The 22349-nt window shown below is 52.1% G+C and overlaps 2 protein-coding genes across 3 annotated transcripts in view; one reads left to right on the top strand and one right to left on the bottom strand.

Moving 5' to 3' along the window:
- Window positions 1–12932, top strand: part of KANSL1 (KAT8 regulatory NSL complex subunit 1) — a 46430-nt gene extending 33498 nt beyond the window's left edge. The window contains exons 6-13 of the mRNA XM_060184222.1: window positions 2154–2339; window positions 2770–2958; window positions 3299–3444; window positions 8137–8258; window positions 8707–8764; window positions 8991–9103; window positions 10759–11011; window positions 11173–12932. Coding sequence (XP_060040205.1) covers window positions 2154–2339; window positions 2770–2958; window positions 3299–3444; window positions 8137–8258; window positions 8707–8764; window positions 8991–9103; window positions 10759–11011; window positions 11173–11394 — 1289 coding nt within the window. The 3' untranslated portion in view covers window positions 11395–12932. The remainder of the gene's footprint in view (window positions 1–2153; window positions 2340–2769; window positions 2959–3298; window positions 3445–8136; window positions 8259–8706; window positions 8765–8990; window positions 9104–10758; window positions 11012–11172) is intronic.
- Window positions 12933–14746: 1814 nt separating this feature from the next.
- LOC132536412 (microtubule-associated protein tau-like) overlaps window positions 14747–22349 on the bottom strand; it is a 32372-nt gene continuing 24769 nt past the window's right edge. The window contains exons 4-5 of one of the 2 annotated variants that reach the window (XM_060184223.1): window positions 18158–18365; window positions 14747–18023 (exon numbers count right to left, since the gene is read on the bottom strand). In XM_060184223.1, the coding sequence (XP_060040206.1) occupies window positions 17992–18023; window positions 18158–18365 (240 nt within the window). In that variant the 3' untranslated portion in view covers window positions 14747–17991. Of the gene's footprint in view, window positions 18366–22349 lie in introns of both variants that reach the window. The other variant, XM_060184224.1, reaches the window with a different exon arrangement.

A 22349-nucleotide genomic window follows, 5' to 3' on the forward strand; every position in this document is an offset into this window, starting at 1 on the left:
GTGCACTGTAATTGTGCACTATCTGGCCCTTAATTAGTCTTTTAAGAAGAATCTGAGGAGCTGATGTGCACAGGAAAGAGTGTTGTGGTTGATTCCCCTGTCTGCAGCAGACAGAAGAGGAGGAGAAAACTCCACGATAAAGAAATTGAGGCCCAGCTAAGTGTCCTGTTTCCCTGCTACTAGAGATGGCCCTGGGACCCGCGTCCAGGACTGCTTATTTGCCCCTGGCTCTTTTCACTAGAGCCAGGTCTCTTACCTCTGTGAGCTTTTGCCTTGGCTTGATTTCAGGTTTGGGAGAACAGTGACGGGGAGAATGACATGCCTGTGCCTTTGCAGTCCTGTTAGAACAGACTCAGATTCTACCAAGTGAAGTAACTCCTCCCTCTCTGGGGTGGGGGAGTTGTAATTAAACTGTTATACTGAAGGACTTGAAGGGAAAGTGCTTGAGGACACGATGAGTTCTCACAGCCTTGGCCTGACCAGAATTTACCCATTCTCAGTCACCAAAAGCTGGCATGTGTAAGAGTTGTAGGGGGTGGATAAAGGTTTTTTTTTTTCCTCCTTTTGTTGCCCTTGTTTTTTTTTTTTTTTTTTTTACTGTTGCAGTTATTATTGTTGTTATTGATGTCGTCATTGTTAGATAGGACAGAGAGAAATGGAGAAAGGAGGGGAAGATAGCCAGGGAGAGAATCCACTGCTCCCGGAGGCTATTTTTTCCTTTTTTTTTTTTTTAATTGGATAGGACAGAGGAGGGCATGGGGAAGGAGAGAGAAAGATAAATACCTGCAGTTGCCCACGAGTGACCCAGGAGGTGGCCCAGTGGACAAGCCTCAGCCTCCCAGACACCGCATTGCATGTGCGGTGCTTCCCCCTCCTCATGAATAAATATTTTAAAATATATTACTCCAGATCATTCTGAGGAAATAAGTACATTGTAATAAAATGGGAAGAATGCAAGGAACAGTAGTGAGAAAAAAATTAATGGTTATGATTAGTCTAAAAGGTTAGTTTGAGAGACTGAGTATTCTTACATCCAGAAGGAAAACCTAGGTGTTGTCAAGAAGGGACTAGTGCAGCTGTGAAAAATGTTTCTTTATTTGTGGCTTTTGTTGAATCAGGGCCCCATTCATGTGTGCTTTCACTGTTCCTAGGTTAGTTCCTCTTACTGTTTTCATGCACACTAACCAGCAAGCCCTCTCTCCAGCCCAGTATAATTCTTGCTTGGGTAGATACTAGTGCAGTACCTGATCTGTAGAAGTCACTACCTATGTTGATGAGAAGAATGTTACTGATGTTCTAAAGTCTTGAGAAAAATAGAAATGGGGGCCAAGGCAGTGGTGTACGGGGTTGAGCGCAAGGATCTCTGTTCCAGCCCCAACTCCCCACCTGTGTGTGTGTGGGGGGGGAGTGCTTCACAAGTGTCTGCAGGTCTACAGGTGTCTGTCTGTTCCTCTTTGTCTCCCCTCTCAATTTCTCTCTGTCCTATGTAGTAAAAGGAAAAAATTGGCTGCCAGGAGCAGTGGGTTCATAGTGCTGCCACTGAGCCCCAGCAATAAATCTGGAGGCAAAAAAAAAAAAGTAGGAACAGGATGCTTTTCAATTTTTCAAACCAATAAGTCAACAAGTGTAGTGAAATACACAACACTCCATCAGTCTCATAGAAGGTGTGTTGTGGTTAACTTTTTTCTCATTCAGGGTTCTCATGTCAGTGTGATTCTTCCACTATTCACATTCTTTTTGATTGAAAGTGAGAGAGACAGCACTGCTCCACTCATGAAGCTTCCCTGTGATGGCCAAGGTTTCAGACCTCAGTCCTCATGCGTGGTAAACTATGTAAAAGAATTTCATGCCTGAGGTCGCAGGGCCCCAGGTTCAGTTCCCAGCTCCACAATGAACCGAGCTAAACAGTACCCTGGCTCAAAGAAGAAGAGTGAGCTTTAGTAGAGTTCAGGCAAACAGGTCTTTCCACAAGAAAGTGCCTGCCGTGCTGTATTGCTGTGCCACTGTGTAGACAGGATATGAGCCAGCTCTTGCCTTCTAGAAAGTCATCTATGTTGAACACACTCTCCTCATGAGAGGAGGACAAAGGCCGAGTGTCAGAACTAACCTGAAGCATTTTGTGGGTGTGTCTGTTTTTTTTCCCTTTTTTGCAGATGTTCCTACAAGCCTCCACTTCCAGAGCATGCTGAAGTCTCAGTTGCAGAACAAGCCTTTTGACAAAATCAAACCTCCCAAAAAGTTTTCAGTTAAGCACAGAGCACCTATATCAGGCAGTCTGTCTGATCCGACTCGTAGTAAAGACAGACACAAGTTCGTCAACTCCTTCTTGACAACAGCCAGTAAGTTTCATGGGACTAGGGAGTCTCTCTTTAGTTTTCTGTTCTCCAGTCAGGTTTGGGAGGGGAAACTTTCTGACATTAATTCAACTTACTTTCTGATATAAAGTCTACTTCTGGTTGTCTTGGGTGCTCTCATATGAACTTCGAAAGCCATTCAAGACATCATAGATCAAAATGTTCAATGAACAGCTGACATTGGCATGATGCTGGTTTGTGGACAGGATGTCTTCTGTAGCCTAGTGTCATGTGCCTGCCTGGCCGAGGTCTCTGGGCTCCCTGTGCCTGTCCAAGCCACTGTGCTATTTGCTAGAACTTTCAGTCTCAGATGACTGTCTTGCTGCCCTGGCCTAGAGAGAACTCAAGAGGTTGGAACTCCAGTATACGACTGAGAGAAGATACTTGACAGCTCTTTTTCTGTTCCCCTCTTCAGAGCTGCCCCATCACCAAACCCGGCCTGACAGGACCCACAGGCAGCTCTTAGATGGTATGGGGGCTGTGTCTGTGGTGGAGCAAGTGACAGCGCCAAAAGCAGAGCGCTTGCTCAACCCGCCGCCACCCGTGCATGACCCAAGCCACAGCAGAATGAGGTTACGAGACCACTCATCTGAGAGAAGTGAAGGTAGGGCCAGGCCCGGTGCCTCTGCCTGCACTTGCAACTGCTCAGGGCTTTCTGGGGCAGCCTAGGCTTCTCTTGACCCCGAGCTGAGCCCTTCACTTTCCAGGAAGGCAGAGCAGGGGTTTTTTCCTGCTTTTCAGTGCAGATCACTTCTTAATGCTGCAGCGACCTGTGCCCAGCCCCTCGCTGCCCATCAATAAAATCGCTTCACTTTTTCTCCTCTAGGCTTAGAAAGCACTTCTCTGCCTTTGCTAATAAGTATTGCTGGCTTTCCTGGCCTGCGCTAGAAGTAGAGCTGCTCTTGAGACAGTCATGTGTTCCTCTTCTCTGTTGATCTCTGCAGTGTTGAAGCATCATGCAGACATGACGAGTCCAAGCTACCTGGCGACCCACCACCCACCGCACAGCCCCTTGGCGCGGCAGCTCTGTGCCCCGTGTGACAGCTCTGCACCCAGTGGCTCTAGCTCACAGGCCGTGGCCAGTGCGTCTGTAAGTACCTGCGTGGAGCTCCCGTGCGGACTAGACTCACTTAGATGCAGGTGTCGTTTCTAAGTTAAAGTGATGTCTGACCTTCCCTCCTTTTCTTTGAATTGCTTTTTGTAATAGAAAAGGGTCTGTGTGCAGCTGTGCATAGAAAGTGCCATGCGGAGACTCTGAAGGTGGTTTGTGCCTTCAGCGCCAGGGTGCTAATGTTAGTTCAGTGACACAGGAAGGAAGGCAGGAGGAACGTCAGCCATAGGTACTGGGAGTGCATGGGTTCTTTGCTCATACTGATGAGTAAAGCTGAATTTCTGAGAGCAAATACTGGATGTTAAGGTGCATGAGAGGAGGAAGGGAGGGGAGAGCCGTGTCTGTAGGTGTGCAGAGCACAATCAGACCAAGCACCTTGGGAAGTGCAAATGGCCGGCTGGCCACTAACCCTGCCAGCTCTCAGAATGCCGACTCCTTTCAGGAAGGAGTTTGTACAGCCACCAGACACATGCCGCTGTTTATTTCTTCCTCCTCGAGGTGTGCCTCTTTGGACACATACACCTTTAGCTGCTTTCTGCTTACCAAAGGCTCTTTAGTGTAGTATAGTAATAAGACAGACAGACAGACACGCATGATGTCTGTTGTTAGTGTTACTTCATTCCATGATGCCCTGCCCTGTGAGTTGTAGGCAGTATTAAGGACCCCCCCCCCCCCTTTCTGCCTCCAAGGTTATCGCTGGGGCTTAGTGCCTGCACTACATACAAATCCACTCCTCCTGGAGGCCATTTTCCCCCATTTTTGTTGTCCTTGTTGTATAGGACAGAGAGAAATTGAAAGAGGAGGGTAAGATGGGGCTAGAGAAAGACAGACACCTGCAGACCTGCTTCACCGCCTGCGAGGCAGCCCCCCTGCAGATGGGGAGCCGGGGGCTCAAACTGGGATTCTTAACGTCAGTCCTTGCGCTTCACGCCATGTGTACCTAAAGGTTATAATTGTGGTTCAAATCTAGATACTCAGCTACAGAAGCAGGGGAGCGAGGGAGTCTTTTTTTTTTCCCCCTTAAGCATTTCTCATCTTCTGATCTGCAACCAGGTGTGAAGACCACTTTGTAGTCTTGAGCTGTAACACTGCAGTGTGAGCTGGAGGCAGCACATGACAGTTCACACAGAGCTTTGCAGCCCACAGGATACAGTCACTGGGTCACTCATTTTGGCCTTTGCTCTCCAAATTATCTCCTCATCCCTCCCTTTCATCTCCCACACTCACAAGTTCTGCGAATTGGCTTGTGTTTTGTCTAGTAATAGCTGTAGTAAATTTAGTTAGCCTAAGATTTGAGATATCCAAAGGATTTCAGTGACAGGTGAATTCTGAGAGAAAACCCAAACAGTAAGATCTGGAACCTGCTTAGACTTCTATGTTTTCTTACCTGCCAGTCCCCCAGTGTCTGGGAAATGTTGACTTAGAGCAGATATCTCAATTGATTTAACAGCTAGGAGAGTAATAGATTATTTGGAATAAAGTAAGAAGGCTAGAGGAATAGTGTGGGCACAGAAGTGGGCTGATTATGACTTCACTTAACTTCAGTGACTTCACAAAAATCTTGATGATTTCTGATTTAAGAGTGTGATACCTAGAACACCCACCCCCTTAAATAGGACAGAGAGAAATTGAGAGAGGAAGAGATAGCAAGATAGACACCTGCAGACCTGCTTCACTACTCCTGAAGCTTTCTTTCTGCAGGTGGGGAGCAGGGAAATCTTTTTTTTTTTTTCTTAAGCATTTCTCCTCTTCTGATCTTTAACCAGGTGTGAGGACCACTTTGTAATCTCACCACCTACTTTCTTTGCCTTTGCCTCTAAACAGTAGAGGTAGTTAGCTGACTCAGACCAACTGAGTGCCTGATGTGAGTGGGGAATCTAGTGTACTGGACAAGTTCCCAGCCCACTCTGGTCACTTCCCCTGGGAAGTATACTAACAGCAGGTTTAAGGAGATTGAGGGAGGGAGTCGGGCGGTAGCGCAGCGGGTTAAGCGCAGGTGGTGCAAAGTGCAAGGATCCGCATAAGGATCCCGGTTCCAGCCCCCGGCTCCCCATCTGCAGAGGAGTCGCTTCACAGGTGGTGAAGCAGGTCTGCAGGTGTCTGTCTTTCTCCCTCTATCTTGCCCCCTCCATTTCTCTCTGTCCTATCCAACAGCGACTACAACAATAAAACAAGGGCAACAAAGGGAAATAAATATTTAAAAAAAAAAAAAAAAAAAAGATGATTGAGGGTGAATACATACTTCTACCAGCAGTTTGTTTCATCCTTGGCCATGTGGGGTAAGCTCTTTTTTGAGACTTTATTGCTGTAGTGGAATACATAGTCTCAACAGAGATAAGACAGTGGCAAAGGCCTTTAGTACAAGGCCACTGCATCCTCATCTATAGAATATATCCAGGCAAGGTTTACAAGTCTCTTCAGCCCTTTTGCTTAACCAGTTACCCTGAATTTGTCAGCTAGTGGCATTCTGTTCTCACTTGATAGTGAAGGACATTGAGACTCAGCAGTTGTAGTTAACAACTACAATCCTGACCCCATCACACTGTCGGAGGATGTTCCGAGATGATGGGCCAGGTCTATCACACCCTGGAACAGGGAGTAGAGCGGTTAGTTGTGGGGAGCAGCCTCCCTGGAGACTGGCTACATGTGGTGCTTTGGGGTTGAGTGCGGCCTCTTGTGTGTCTCCTGCTGCACTGTCACCATGGCAGCTTGTTTGTCATCCCACTGTTTCCCTCTGGGCCCTCACAGCTCACTTGCCAGCCTTTGTTTCAGAGCAGGACACTTGCTGTCCAGGCACAAGCACCCAGTGGACTTACTTCCATCTCAGAAGCCGAGCTCTTTGGTCTCTCTCTACCACATAGTTAGATGCTCACCTCTCTGAAGCGGGAGACTTGTTATTCTTGTCTCAACTTGTGTAGAAGCAGATCCTTTCTCCGGGATTGTGAGCAGGTCCTTTCCTTCACTTTCCCTCCACCCATCTCTGTTGCTAGAACTAGAAAGCTCTCAGCTCTTTCTCTCAACAACAGTAGTGAGAAAGAGAGGAAGTCATCTGAGTACTGAGCAGATGGTGGGTACAGACTTAGCTCAAGAGTTGAGAGCTAAGAGAAGGAGGTGCTTTCATGACAACCAAGGTTAGATGATTTACTAAGCTGGGCTTATCTTCTGGAATAATGAATTCATCTCTTTTAACCTTGAGTTACTAGTAAGTTTAACTAATACCTTTAGGACTTAGATTGTGGGTCTAAAACCAAGGTGGGGGGGGTAGTGAGTGTGCTATAGACATGCATTAAGGAGTAGAGCTATTATCGACTGGATCAGCATCCTGGGATTCTCGCCCTGTACAGTTCCTCCCCCCCAACCCCCCACCAGCCAGGAAGTCCTGTATGTGTGACTTCACCACGCTCAGGCCAACTGTATTCAGACAAGACGGGGAGACATTAGAGCAGAGCTTGCAATGCTGTAGCACTTCCTGTGAGGTGTCTGGGGCTCAGACCTGGGCTTCCCATGTGGCAAGGTACACACCCGACCCACCGAGTTCTCTCTCTGACCCTCTACAAAAATCTCTTGGGCTGTGCGGTGGGCACATACTAGTAAGTGCACATAGTATTTAGTATTAAGGGCACATAGTATTAAGCACACATAGTAAAAGGACCTGCATATGGATCTGGCTTGAGCCCCCGTTCCCCACCTGCAGGGGGAAGCTTCTTAAGCGGTGAAGCAAGTCTGCAGGTATTTATCTTTCTCTTTCCTCCCCCATCCCCTCTCCTCTGTCCTATGCAATTAAAAAAAAGGGGGGGGGGAAATAGCCTCCGGGAGCAGTGGATTCATTGTGCCAGCACCAAGCCCCAGCGATAACCGGGGGGGCAGCGCACACAAACTATTTCTCCCCCTCTCCCTCTCCAGCGTTATTATTGGGATTCAGTGCTTGCACAGTAACTCCACAACTTCCTGCCGCAGGCACGCACCCCCTTTACTCTTTTCTGATAGAGACAAGAAGTAAGGAGACATCTGCAGCGCTGCCCCACCAGCTATGCAGGTGGGAGCCAAGTGTGTGAAGCCAGGTCCGTGAGCCCACGGTGGTGACGTGTGCTCAGCTGAGGAGTTAGCCAGTGAGGAAGAAGGTAGCCTTGAAGCTTAGGAAAGAAAAGCACTCAGGGCCAGGCAGTGACGCACCTGGTAGAGTGCACATAGTACTATGCACAAGGACCTGGGTTTGATCTCCTGTTCCACACCTGCAGTGTGGATGCTTCCCAGCCAGTAAAGCAGATGTCTGTCTCTCCCTTTCTCCTTCCTTCCCTCTTTCCTTCTTGCTCCCTCCCTCCCCTCTCAATTTCTCTCTGTCCTATGGAATTAAAAAAAAAAAAAAAAAAAAAGGGGCCAGGGGTAGATAGCATAGTGGTTATGCAAAGAGACTCATGTCTGAGGCTCCAACGTCCCAGGTTCAATTCCCCCCACCACCACCATAAGCCAGAGCTGAGCTCTGATTTAAAAGAAAGTTCTCAGGACCACCTGATTTTTCTGAGGACTTCACTACGGGAGACCATCTCCTAAGGGCAAGTGTTGCCTGCCATGAGTCAAGGGCCCAGACTCCTGCATGGTGGTGATCACGTTCTGAGTCTCTAGTGGCTGGTCAAGCATTGCAGCTCCCTTAAACCTGCCTTTGTCTTGCAGCAGCCAGTGAGGAGGAGAAGGGGCGAGAGCTCGTTTGACATCAACAACATTGTCATCCCAATGTCTGTTGCTGCAACAACGCGTGTGGAGAAGCTGCAGTACAAGGAAATCCTCACGCCCAGGTAGTGGCTTCAGACTGCGGGCTCCTCGGCCCGTGCTGCCTCTTCTGCCCCTTTCCCACTTCTCACTGGGGTGTGGGTCTGGGCTCGGGCGCTGCGCCTGCTAAGAGATGGTGATACTTCTGCATCTCGTGGACAAACCAACCAGATCACGGGCCGCTGACCATTTCTGGCCTTTAGGCGTGTTGCTGGGCTCTGGCTTTAAAATACTGACTTTGTTGTCAGTGGCACAGTAGGCTGGGAAGTGCTTGGTGGTGCATCTGCACACACAGCAGAAGGCGTGGAGGTACCTTCTTGGCAGTTTCCTTTGCTTGCACTGCGTACCCTGTGGGTGTGGAGTGTGGGCCTCCAGTGAGGCCTGCCTGCACAGAGTGGTGTCAAACTCCAGATGTGTTCCTGCGGGTACCTGCCTGCTTGCCATCTTGTGACGGCTCCTTTCTTGGTTTTGCAGCTGGAGGGAGGTTGATCTTCAGTCCATGAAGGGGAGTCCTGATGAGGAAAACGAGGAGGTAATGGCTCAGTCTTGCCTCTTCAAGACACACACACACACACACACACACACACACACACACACACACACACACACACACCCACCCTCCCCATCCCCTCTGTCCAGTTTTGAGTATCGAGTGCCAGTCTAGTGTGGGTAGGGTAGGTTCTAGAAGTGACCCACCCGCCACCCACATTTCAGTTTACTTCCTGAAGGAAAGAGTCAGTCACGTGCTTCTGTTACAGATCGAGGACCTCTCGGATGCAGCCTTCGCCGCCCTACACGCCAAGTGTGAAGAGATGGAGAGGGCTCGGTGGCTGTGGACCACAAGTGTGCCGCCCCAGCGGCGTGGCAGCAGGTGAAGAAAGGGCCCGGGACGGGGGTGGCAGGGAGTTGAGACCCTCGACTGCTATTGCTTTTCTCACTATCCACTGGCCTGGCCAGTAGTGCAGAAGCTCCTTGGCACTTGTTGGAACTAAGGGTGTGAATAGTCAGATGCTAGGCCTGCTGAGTAGTGGGTTTCCAGCTGCCCTCCTGCCCCTCTTCCCCCTCTTCATGGAGGGTGACAGATGAGGAAAGACACCGCAGTGCTGCTTGTGCTGTTACGAGGTAGGCATGGGGCTCTAATCCAGGTCTCCACACACAGTAGAGTCTGTTCCACCCCGTGAGCTGTCTTCCAGCCCCATGCACCCTTTTTGAAATATTTTATTTATTAGATAGAGACAGATTTAGAGGGTAGAGGAGATACCTGAAGCCCTGCTCCACCACTTGGGAAGCCTTCCCCCTGCAGTAGCCCGGGTTCTTGTGCCCTGTGACATGTGCGCTCCATCAGGTGCGCCACCGCCTGGCCACTCTGCCCTTTGTTTTTATCAGTTTTCAAAGTCTACGCTGATATTCTTCTCCCTGCCATTGATTAGGCACTGTTCATGAATTACTGATTATCCCCAGGTATTGTTCATCTGTGGCTTGCTTTACCTCCTTCCTTCTCAGTCTGGGCTTGGGTGGGTTGGGCAGAGATGACTCACCCGAGGAGAGATGCACTTACTGTCTGTCTTCATGGCCTCGACACCACAGGCAGAAACTGAATAGATGGAGCAATACTGTTGTGGGATGTCCCCCCCCCACACACACACACACCTTCTTCCTTCATTTCTTTCTCCTACTTTGTGAATTGATGGAGAAAACGGAGGCCAGGGATGTCGGGTGGTAGCGCAGAGGGTTAAGGTTAAGCACAGGTGGCATGAAGCGCAAGGACTGGTGTAAGGATCCCGGTTCGAGCCCCCGGCTCCCCACTTGCAGGGGAGTCGCTTCACAGGCGGTGAAGCAGGTCTGCAGGTGTCTGTCTTTCTCTCCCTCTCTGTCTTCCCTCCTCTCTCCATTTCTCTCTGTCCTGTCCAACAACAGTGACATCAATAATAATAGTAACCACAACAACAATACGACAAGGATAACAAAAGGAAAAATAAGTAAATATTTTTAAAAATCTGTTAAAAAAAAAAAAAGCCCCTGAGTTTATTCTTTAGCACCAACTTAAATTTTTTTTTTCTTTATGGTAGATCATTGGAAGTGGGGTTCAAGTTAAAATTATTGTTTTTTAATTTTTTTTTTTAATTATTGCCTAGAGACAGAAATTGAGGGGGAGATGGAGACAGAGAGACACTTGCAGCACTGCTTCACCACTAAGCTTTCCCCCTGCAGGTGGGGACCCGGCGCTTGAACCCTGGTCCTTGTGCACTGTGAAATGTGCACTCAGCCAGGTGCGTGACCACCGCCTGGCCCCTGAAATTAGTTGTTTTTAATGAGAGCACTGCTTGGTTGTATGTGGAACCAGCAATCCGTCTTGAGCCCACCTGTGTGCAGAGTGCCCTCCCTGCTGAGCCAGCTGCCCGGCTATGGCAGGCTCGCACAGGTCATCATGAGAAGAGTGATGGTGGCGGTCTCCTCACTCCCCAGGAGGGTGCTCCTTTCCAGTAAACTTGCTCAGAACTCGGCGCTATGCTCCTTGCTGTCCAGGTCTTACAGGTCATCAGACGGCCGGACCACCCCCCAGCTGGGCAGTGCCAACCCCTCCACTCCGCAGCCCGCCTCTCCCGACGTCTGCAGCAGCCACTCTCTGTCGGATCTCTCCCACGGGCAGTCCCCTAGGAGCCCCATCAGCCCAGAACTGCACTCGGCCCCCCTCACCCCCGTGGCTCGGGACGCTCTGAGGCACCTAAGCAGCGAGGACACGCGGTGCTCCACACCAGAGCTGGGGCTGGACGAGCAGGTGAGGAGCACTGCCGCCCCGGGGCCAGTGGCTGAGGGTGGGAATTTGGTCTCTAAGCCCCCCGTGTTCCGAAGGGGCAGAGCTGCACTTGGGGTGGACCTGAAGTGGCCGTGGGTCGGCCACTGTAGAGAGTGCTCCTGACACGGCTTGTCTGCCCACAGTCTGTGCAGCCCTGGGAACGGCGGACTTTCCCTCTGGCCTACAGCCCTCAGGCAGAGTGTGAAGACCCACTGGATGCGCAGGAACGGGCAGCCCGCTGCACTCGACGCACCTCGGGCAGCAAGACTGGCCGGGAGGGAGAGGGGGCACCCGCCTCGCCTTCCGTACCTCCCAAGAGTCGACATCTGACGATGGTCGCAGCTCCGCGTCCAGCTCACAGATGAGCAGATCTGAGAATCTAAACAGACTAACTACTGGCATAAAAGCTTCAGAAATCTCTGCGTTTGATATTCAAACATCATATGCCGGAAATTTTCACAGTTTTTAGTGAATTTAAGGAATTTAGACTCTATTTTCCCCCCATTTTGATTTTTTTGTCTCCATGGTTTTTGTCACCCACCTGAGCACTTCCTCCAGTCGGCAAACAGGCTCAGGGTCAGACCTGGTAGCCTAGTCATGGCACATCCTCTGTCCTGTTGAATCACTAGACCTGCCTGTGTAGAAGACCACCCCCCGCCCCCGGGCCCTGTGGGCAGGTGGGAAGCCACAAGGGCAAAGAGAGAGGAAAGCTAGGTCAGCGTTGCCATCTTAGGGTGGCAGAGACGTGCTCTGAGTGCGCCACTCCCCCCCCCCCCCCAAACACACACACACACACACACACACACACACACACACACACACACACACACCCCTGTGGCCTGCTTATGGCTCCCTGCCCTGTGCCTCCTTTGGTCACACTTGCTGAGCATTGTCCCCCGAACCTCTTGACTCAACTGTCAGCTGTTCTCACCCAGCTTGCAACTGCCAGAACTCCCCCTCCCCCATCCCGATTTGGGAGACCTACTCTGGGTATCCTCTGCATCTGGCATCTGTTTTGACTCCTGACTGCAGTGGCCTGGCTGCAGCTGCTCAGGTCCCCACCCTGCCCTTGTGTGCGCCCCATGTCATCCATAGGCCCCACGCGCGCGCGCGCGTACACACACGCACACACGCACACACGCACACTCCCCCCATCCTTCTGCTTGGCTCGGGCTCACCTTCCTCTGCTCTGCTGGTGGGGTTGGGGCTGCCCTCCCTGTCCCCACCCCCTGAGACTAGGACTTGGAATGAGCAGCGACCTCTCCCTGTATCATTCTGTTCACTGAAGTGTTTCCTTCCATTCAGTCCCACGTCTATCAGTCAGGCCCTTCCTCTCAGACATTGCCTGGTCCTAGCTGTGGTTCCCACCCCCGTACCTCCCCGGTTAACCTTGTGCCTGTCTCATGGATGATGACATCACCAAAAAGGGGGAGTGGCAAGGACTTTTTTTTTTTTTTTGGGCCATTTTGTAATCATATTAAACTAGTAGAGAAACTGCTTAATGGTTTTTTTTTTTCCTCCCACAATTTTCAACATTAGTATTTTTTTTGATTCTGTTTGCAAGTTAAAGGGTTTGTCATTGTTACTTTTAAAAACAATACTGCACCATATCCCTATGCATAAAGTGCTTCTTCTATTTATAAGGTTGAAAATTCTGAATAACCCTTTTAGCATTGTAAAAAAAACAAAAATGAAAAAAAATCCTTGTATTTTGTAAATATTTTCTTTTCCTGCTTTGAGCTGTGTATTGGCAGCGAAACACGTAGCTGTCTTTGTTCTATAGAAATGCTTTTCTTCAGAGAAGCTGATCTTTGTTTATGTCTTGATTCTGTTCGCAAAGCACAGACCTGTGCTTAAAAAAAAGGAAGGAAAAATTGAAAAAAATAAAAAAAAAGTTACAGAGCATCGTGTGCCAGACCTTTCTTGATGTGGGTGCGGCTAGAGCACGGCCTTGGGGCCATGCTGGCGGGGAGGCCGTGCTGTTCCACATGGGGTAGGCAGGCGGCAGGTTCTGTGAGGATCAGCTTTTTCTTCTCAAGTGAAAGTCATTGATTCATCACCTACTGTGACTGTCTTTAGCGTAGTGAGGCCAGCGGTTGGTTGCATTTTATACCCGTAATTGCTCTTTCACATTCCACCGAGAGCCTCGGCTAGGTTGGGCTTGGGGAGAATTGTGCTCCACATGGAGCCCAACATGGTCCCACCTGCTTCATCTGAGGAACCTACCTGTCTTCGGAGGAGACGATGGATGGATAGGGAAGTGTGAGGGCCCTGGTTCTGTTAAGACTGTATACTGTTGGCTGCATTTGTAGTGGCAGCTATGATCAGCTCTATGTAAATGTCTGCCCGTAATGGTTAAAGCACCACCAGGCAAAGCTGAGTTTTGTGTAGAAACCGGTAACTGCATTTCTGTGTTAACACCTGCATCTGATCATAAGGAACAGCGTTAGATAGCACGATGTTTGTCGTTTGCCTTGGTGACACAGCTGGGGCTCCAGCATCCCTGCACTGTGACTTAGCAGACAGTCTCCCCTTTAATAACTGCAGAGAGGGGAAGGCACCTCTGGGAGCCTGGGAGGGTCTGAGCCTTTGTCCGGCTGATGTGCCTGCTGCCTTCACTTGACTTCCTGAAACGCACCCGCCTTCTCGGGGTTCGGTGCATCGGCAGGGTCACAGCAGCTCCTGGAGCACAGTCATGTGGGAACCACCCTTTGTGTTAAACCAGGACAGCTGGCCAGTGCCAGAATTAGAGTCTCAGAACTGCTTTCAGCTCCAGAGCCCCAGAGAGCTGGTGAATCCTGAATTCCAGATTCCATGTTGTTGGTTGTGGGTAGCTGGGCATAGTCACACACAGCACACCCCCCTCCCAGCATAGTGCTTGCTTCCTTCCAGGGGGTGTCTGCATTTGGCAGCCCACGTGTCTCATGAACTAGGTTTTCTTTTTTCTTTTTTCTTTGCCTCCAGGGTTATTGCTGGGGCTTAGTGCCTCCACTGCTCCTGGAGGCCACTCCCCCCACCCCCACCCCCGACTTTGTTGCCCTTGTTGTAACCCTTGTCGTCGTCGTCGTTGGATAGGACAGAGAGAAATGGAGAGAGGAGGGGCGGCAGAGAGGGGGAGAGAGAGAGACAGACACCTGCAGACCTGCTTCACCGCTCAGGAAGCAACCTCCCCTGCAGGTGGGGAGCCAGGGGCTCGAACCCGGACCCTTTCGCCGGTCCTTGCGCTTTGCATCATGGGCGCTCAACCCGCTGCGCTAACGCCCAACCCTCTAGGTTTTCTTTTCTTTTTTCTTTTTTCTTTTCATTTGGCCTCCAGGGTTATTGCTGGGGCTCAGTGCCTGCACCATGAACCCACCGCTCCTGGAGGCCATTTTTCCCCCTTTTGTTGCCCTTGTTGTAGCCTTGTTGTGGTTATTATTGCTGTTGATGTTGTTCGTTGTTGGATAGGACAGAGAGAAATGGAGAGAGGAGGGGAAGACAGAGAGGGGGAGAGAAAGACAGACACCTGCAGACCTGCTTCACCGCCTGTGAAGCGACTCCCCTGCAGGTGGGGAGCCGGAGACTTGAACCAGGATCCTTACTCCGGTTCTTGCGCTTTACGCCACCTGCGTTTAACCCGCAGCGCTGCCACCCGACCCCCCACCCCCCACCCCACAGGTTTTCTTAAAATACATGTTTTGTATCATTTTCTTGTCCTTTGAATCCATGAGCGGAGACTTTACTTAACCAGTATTAACTTTATTTCCAAATTCACTTAGAGCAACAGTCAGTGTAATCATCTGTTAAAACACACAGTACATCATGAACATTCACAGACAGGAAGCTAAGCTAAGGTGGTTGGTTTCATGTCCCTCCCTCCCCACCCTCAATTCACCAAATAAGTCATGGAACTTGCAAATTCAGAGACAGGGCCAAGCCCATCAGGAGGTGAGGCTGAGTCGGTACCCAGGGTGACCTTTTTGAAGTTGAAGAGAAGTCAGAAGTCTTGGAGTCACAGATCTCTAGAGGACAGCTGATTATTCGCCTCCTGGCTTGACTTGGGGACAAAGATGAAGGGAGGTACAGGGCAAAGTCTTGGCAGCTGCTAGAGGTCTGGGCTGCATGTCTGAAGCCAGTAGGAAAGGTGGCAGGTGGCAGTGACAGAAGGACACCAGGGTCTGTGGGCCGTGTGCTTGGGACTGGGGGTCCTGAAGAAGCAACAAGCCACAGCGACCATCCAGGCCCCTGGTGCCATGCCTGCACCTGGCTAGAAGGACATGGGCACTTGCTGCCCATCTGCTGCACTTGGGGAAGTGGCACTGAGAAGGCAAGGGCTCAAGTCCCCAAGGAAAAGGCTACAGGGCAGCTTAACTGCTGTGCTCCAGGCTGCCCTTGGCCCATGGCCACTAGCTTACAGGTTCTTCCAGTCCCTGCCTGTCCTGTGGAACACATACCCGAGACGGGACACAGTCTCAATGCTCCAGCGGGGCCGTCGACAAGGTAAGCGGGGAGCTCCAAGGTGCCACCCGAGGGACACTGGACGTGGGGGAACCTTACAAGTCCCCAGCCCGGGGGGCACTGCCTAGAGTTACAGTCTGTCTCAGGCCAGCGCTGGCCCAGTCACAGGGAGACTCCAGAGCCCTTGAGGGGCCTTGGCACGAGCTGAGCAACCTGCATGAAGGGCAAGGACACCGCAGCGGCCAAGAAATGCTGGCAAAACCAGAGGCGGCAGTGAGGGTCGAGTGACAGCTATGAGATCTTTCAAAATGCCCCCCCCCCTCCACCCCCTCGGAACTCAGGAATGGCTGGGACCCAGGACAGTGGAAAGTTCTGGGAACTGGGGTTCTGGAAAGATGATTCCTTGTACAGGAAGCTTTGGCTGCAAACAAAGCCTCCAGCCCCTTGGGCCTGGGAGGAGGCCCTGGGCTCCCACCACCCAGCCCCGCAGGGTCCCCGCAGGGTCCTTCCGGCTACACCCAGGCGCTGTGCTGCCACAGAGCCAGCTCCCCTCTCCCTGCTCAAGGTCTGAGGGGGGCCGTGGGAACGCTGTCTCCCGCTCAGCTGCTCAGAGTCCCTGGTGGGCAGGGTGGGCCTCCGTGCCTGAAGGATGCTTGGGGGAGGGTGCCTGGAGGCTCAGAGCTCAGAGCTCAGGGCGACACTCCTCCCCGGCTGGCACTGGCTTCCTCTGTCTCACTGCAGGGGGTTTTCAGACTCAGGGCCACCAGAGGGCCTCGCCAGGCTGCCACCAGAGAGTGGCCACTGACAGCCACGAGACTCCCCACTCTGCAGCCCCAAAATGAAACCCTGAAGCTAGGGAGGGGCACCACAGCCTCAGTGCTGTGCGTCAGCCTTGCTGAGGGTTCTGGGATGTCAGCCTGGCCTCTGGGTGCCAGGAGAGGCCCATCCCAGTGGGGGTGAGAGACATCTCGCACCCCCTGCCCCCAGAAGGGTGGGTTAGAAACCTCTTTACAAGCATTCCAAGATACATGCATTCTTTTTTTTTTTTTTTCTTTTTTCTTTTTCTTTTCACTATCATAGTCACTCTTGTGACACCCAGCATAAGCGGGTGACTCCAACTACAACATGACAGGGTGGGCAGAGAGGGGAAGGGTGACATCTATGTATATGTTCAGCTGCTCCAGCAGGACAGGAAGCTGCTTCTGCTGGGATGGGGGAGTGGGGGGCAGGCCGCTCCTGAAGGGGCTTGTTCCTCTGTGGGTGTGGAGGGCTGACTATAGACACGGGTTTGAGCTGCAGCGGGGCTCTGAGGCTGGCAGTCACAAGCTGGGGTGAAAGTAGGCACAGAGGGGGCGAGGTCCTGCTCCAGGCACCCTACCTGTCTGGGTGTCGCCTCCAGCCAAGCAGGACACCCAGCTTACTGCCAGTGTGAGGGCGGAGGGGTGTGTGTGGGGGGGGTTCTGAAAGGAAGAGGTTCAAGCCAGCAAGGCAGAACCGCTGGGTCCCCGTTGCAACTCATCTTCCGTAATGGGCAGGGCACTGCCAGGTCATCAGGGTCACACAAGTGTCCCAGACAGACTGAGGACACACCTCTTGTGCCAGACATGGCCGCCCCTGACTACCCCTCACCCCAGACGCTTGGTACTCGTTGCTGAGAAGGGCGTGCCGAGGCCGAGTACTAGAACAGGGTGACGTGAGGAAGGACACGGGCAGTGACCGGCCCCACAACACACACGGCAGGGCGGGTACGCACTGGCAGAGGAAGGGACGAGGGCTCCGGACCACCTCCCAGACCCCTCCCATCCATCCAGAGGTGCCAGAGGCCCAGGCCTGGCAGCAGGGACGTCCCCCAAGAGGCAAGGTCCTTACAAAGAGATGGTGAGCCCTGAAGTCCCAGAGCTGTGGGGCGGAGCTCCGCGCAGCAGGGCTTCTTGGGCGGAGGGTCAGCACCCGCTGGCTCTTCAGGAGGGAGGAAGAAGCCGGTCTGGGGACGCCAAGGTCAGTCGTCTGGGTGCAGGTCGCAGGTGCCACCTTCCTGACAAGCTCCCAGAGGCCCTCTGCTCAGGCTGCCCCCAGTGCAAGGCCCCTGCCCCGCAGCCCAGCCCAGGCCACCGAAGACCATGGTCCTTTGCTGTGGGTGGTGGCAGCGGCCCCTCACAGGCAAGGCGCAGCGTGTCCTCTCAGCGCACAGCCCACCCCCCGCCCACCCAGACTCAGCCTCTCCGGGCTTCCTCCCGGGCCTCCCGGCACATAGGTCGCCCTCTGCCTGGGCTCCACGACACACCGTGGGTCCACAGCCCTCGTGGCTGCTGCTGCCTCCGTGTCACTCACTCAGACGGGGCCAGAGGAAGGGTAGCCCAAGTCCCTAGAAATTCCCCAGGAGTAGTTTTCAGAGCCTCTCCGTCTCCCTCTTCTACTGGGGGGTGGAGGGGGAGCATCCAAGGTAATTTGCCCATAGAAGTGTCGAGGGTGGCCGTCTTTGCAAGTATTTGGTTAAAAATATTTTATTCTGCTTATCCTGCCCGTCAATTTGGAAGATGAGATTTGCTCTTAGTTCCTGTGACTAAGGCCAGACTGAGGAGCAGCTGGGGGAGGGCGGGGGCAAAGGGCAGGGGCGGTACGCTGTTTTTCCCACACTCTCTCTCTCTCCTCTCTCCTCGGTCACTGACCGCCCGGGGCCTGATCACAAACCCTGCTTGGCCAGGGAGGCAGACACCTCGTCGGCCAGCGAGGCGAGCTGGGACGAGTCCGCCATGTCGACGCTGCCCGTGGAGGACACGTTGCTCAGGTGCCTCGGCGATGTGTCTCCCGACACCACCGGCGACTTGTACACGATCTCTGCCCCGTGGTCAGTCTTGGCTTTGGCGTTCTCCCGGAAGGTCAGCTTGTGGGTCTCGATCTGCAACACAGAGGGGCGGGGTGAGAGCCGGTGGCTGGCCTGGGGGAGCCACGGTGGCGGGCCGGCGGAGTCCGGGTTCCTTCCCTGGGGCGAGAACCTGCACAAGGCCCCGTGTGGCGGCCGGAGCACCCGCTCCAGTCTCCGGATGTGTGCGTGTGCGTGTTTCCTTTTCCTATAAAATGACTTCTTTTCAGTTTCCCAGTGTCTTACTGATTGACTGATTTGTTCATTTGCTGGATAGAGACAGAAACGGAGAGGGAAGGGGAAGCTAGAGATGAAGAGAGAGAGGCGCCTGCAGCCCTGACAGCACTGGGGAAGCTCAGTGCCTCGCTCCTGCTCGTTTTCATTGCCGAGTCAGGGAGCACATCTGAACTGAAGCCCTCGGCACCACATGGGAGCACCACAGATGAGGGAAGGTTACTGTGGCGTCTCACCTCTCTTCAAATAAGTGAGACACATGCCCAGGGCAGGCTGCCGAGTGGCGGTATCTCACACTCACATTTACAGACAAATGGAGGCGAGGGAAACGGCGGCACGGCCTCGTCCTTGCGTGCCTGAGGCTCCTGGCTTGAGCCCCAAAGTATGAACCACACGGGTGCTCTGGTTTCTTTCTCTTTCTCCCTCTCTCTCTCTCCCCCCCTCACAAAAATTGTTCTACATCCTATTAGTTAAAATCCTTAAAAATAAACAACCCTGTGCCAAAGCAAAAGACTCTGGGAGGAGCTGCGGTGTGGGGCACGAGGGTGGAAAGAGCCCAAGTGGAGGGTGAGAGTGTTTTGTCGTATTTGTGGTGGAGACATGAGAAGTTGGGCCCAGCTGTCAACAACTGTGCTGTGATCCCGAGTCCCCAGGAAAGACATGGGGGCGGGGGCCAGTGAGCAGCTGGGAGGTGACCCCGCAGTAGTGGCTGCGCGTGTGAACCCTGCGTGAGGCCTGGCCAGTGCTGCGTGGGCTTGAGTGGTGGTGTTCCTGCTCCCATTAAAAACAAGTTTTGGGGAGTCGGGCTGTAGCGCAGCGGGTTAAGAGCAGGTGGCGCGAAGCGCAAGGACCCATGTTATGGATCCCAGTTCGAGCCCCCGGCTCCCCACCTGCAGGGAAGTCATTTCACAGGCGGTGAAGCAGGTCTGCAGGTGTCTGTCTTTGTCTCCCCCTCTCTGTGCTCCCCTCCTCTCTCCATTTCTCTCTGTCCTAGCCAATGACGACGACATCAATAACAATAATAATAACTACAATGACAATAAAAACAACACAGGCAACAAAAGGGAAAATAAATAAATATAAAAAATTACATATAGAAAAAGTTTTGGCTACACAGTGAACTGGTTGAGTGCTCACATTACCATGAACAAGGACCGGTTTCAAACCCCAACTCCCCACGTGCAGGAGGAAGCTCCATGAGCAGAGAAGCAGGTCTGCAGGTGTCTCTGTCTCTCTCTGTTTCCCCTCCCCTCTCGCTTTCTCTTTGTCTTGTCCAATAAAGTGGAAAAAATGGCCACCAGGAGCAGCAGATTCGTTGTGCCAGTACCGAGCCTTAGTAGGAACCCTAGTGGCAAAATAACGACGATGATGATTTCCTTTAATGAGTAAGACCACAATACTGCTCCTGCATACGCAGTGCTGGGGAACTGAGTCTCCGCCTCCCACATGCAAGGCCAGCACTCTAATGGCTGAGCTACCTCCTTGACTGTGATCCTGCCAGGAAGGTGGTGCAATGGCTAGACTCTAGAGTATGGGGTCCTGAGTTTGATCTTCTTCTCTCATGAATCAGGATCTGTGGCAGCCTGATAGTAGTCACAGCAGAGGGGCAACGCATTTGCAGGCAGGAGCCCCTTCATTCTGTCTCAGCACTGCATCCTGCCACAGGGAGCCTCTTGTTTGCTCCTCGGAGCCTCCGACGTGAAAGTCTGTCACAGCACCACTGTTACCTTCCCAGTCCCTCTTTCTGAAAGTGGGGGGGCAGGGGGACACCCGATGGAACACACACATCACATACAGTGAGCAGGGACCCAGGTTCAAGCCCTGCTCCCCACTGCAGGGGAAGCTTCACAGGGCTGCAGGTCTCTCTCGCTCTCCTTCCCTATTAACTTCTCTCTGTCTCTGTCAGTAAATACAGTGTTTTAAAAAAAAGGTAGAATCGTATAAGTGTGAAACCTTGATGTTTACTCCCCACTCCTCCCAGAGGAGCAAACAAGAGGCAGGGCAGCTCATCCACACGTGTGAGGATGTGGGCAGACCCTGCATCATGGGAGTGCCGGGGCAGCCCGTGGTGGGGCAGGGGCGCTTCATGGACAGCTGAGCAGTGCTGTAGGGTGTCTCTCTCACGTAAAACGTCAATACTTTGTGGTAGCATGTGTGAGACTTTGGGGCTTATTTTAAAAAAATCAAAGATCAAAAAATTAATCCCAGGGCAGGGTGGTGTGAAGGAGCATCAGAGTGAGGGTGGCAGCTGCTCAGGGACTGCAGGCTGCCTGGGAGTCCCACCCCCAGATGGCGTGTGGTGGACAGTGGGCCCAGCTTCCACCAGCTGAGGCCCCACTCAGCCCATCCCTCCTCCCTCTGTCAGTCCTCACTCAGTAGCCAGGAGGCACCAGTTCCAAGTCCTCAGGGCAGGCGCCATGGGAACCCCACTGGCACCCAAGCTGCTTATGCAGGTGGAGAAAGTGCAGCGCCAAGGGCGCAAGTACCAGACGCACCTGACACCAGAGGCTGCCGGGGTGCCAGGGCCATTGACCCAGAAGCCGCCCCAGTCACAGGCCGGATACACAGAGGCTTTGCTGAAATCCTGATCTCACTCACTTATGAGGCTCTCACTCCTTAATGGCCTGTTTGAAACGCCAGTTATGGAACTGGGTGATAGCACACCGGCTTAAGTGCATGTGTCACCATGCACAAGGACCTGGGTTCAAGCACCCAGCCTTCACCTGCAGGGGGAATCTTCATGAGTGGCAAAGCAGTGGTGCAGGTGTCTCTGTCTCTCATTTTTTTCCCCACAGGTTTTTATTGACTTCATTTTATATATAAGACATATAGAGGAATGAAATGAGATTAAAAAGGCATAATCCTGGGAGACAGGTGGTAGCACAGCGGGTTAAGCACACGTGGCGCAAAGCGTAAGGATCCTGGTTAGAGCCCCCGGCTCCCCACCTGCAGGGGAGTCGCTTCACGGGCGGTGAAGCAGGTCTGCAGGTGTCTGTCTTTCTCTCCCCCTCTCTGTCTTCCCCTCCTCTGTCCATTTCTCTCTGTCCTATCCAATGACGATGACATCAATAACAACAATGATAATAACTATAACAACAATATAAAGGGCAACAAAAGGGAAAATAAATAGAATTTGAAAAATTTTTAAAAAGACATAATCCTTTCTAAAAGTATTTGAAATCTAAATATAGATCATTTACTTGTTTTCCAACAACAATGTCACTTTACTGAGGAAATGTTGACTTATCATGCAGGAAAGTAGATGAATGAGTAAGCAAACAGAACATGTAGATTAGAGTGGAGCTGTTGTACAGAGAAGGGAGAAATACCTTAACCTGCAGTGACTAAAGGCAACGTGGATTTTAATGGTCTACTCAGAGGGCAGAGCCTTCCAAGAAGTAGTCTGAAATGCCTTAGTCTCTCTCCTTCTCCAGCCTCTTTCCCTCTCAGTTTCTTCCTATCCTATCAAATAAAGCCAAGCATTTCAGTATGTCTATATGAGCTGCGTTTCCAGGACTTGTTTTCATTGAGCAGCTTGTTACAGGAGCAGCTCTGGCGGTGGCTCTTCCTCCCACGCATGTCTGCCAGCCACAGATCTCACCCAGAAGCACACCAGAGAGTCACCTGAGGCCACCACGCTTGCTGCCTGAGGTCCCAGAGGCCCCGGGTTCAGACGCCAACATACCACATGCCACAGCTGAGCACCACTCTGTGCTCTTGTGTCTCTCTTACGAAAAATAAAATCTTGAGAATCTAAAACTAAAAGATTAGCCAAGAGCTATGAAA

This window comes from Erinaceus europaeus, unplaced genomic scaffold, assembly GCF_950295315.1.
Source record: "Erinaceus europaeus unplaced genomic scaffold, mEriEur2.1 scaffold_407, whole genome shotgun sequence".
NCBI lineage: Eukaryota > Metazoa > Chordata > Mammalia > Eulipotyphla > Erinaceidae > Erinaceus > Erinaceus europaeus.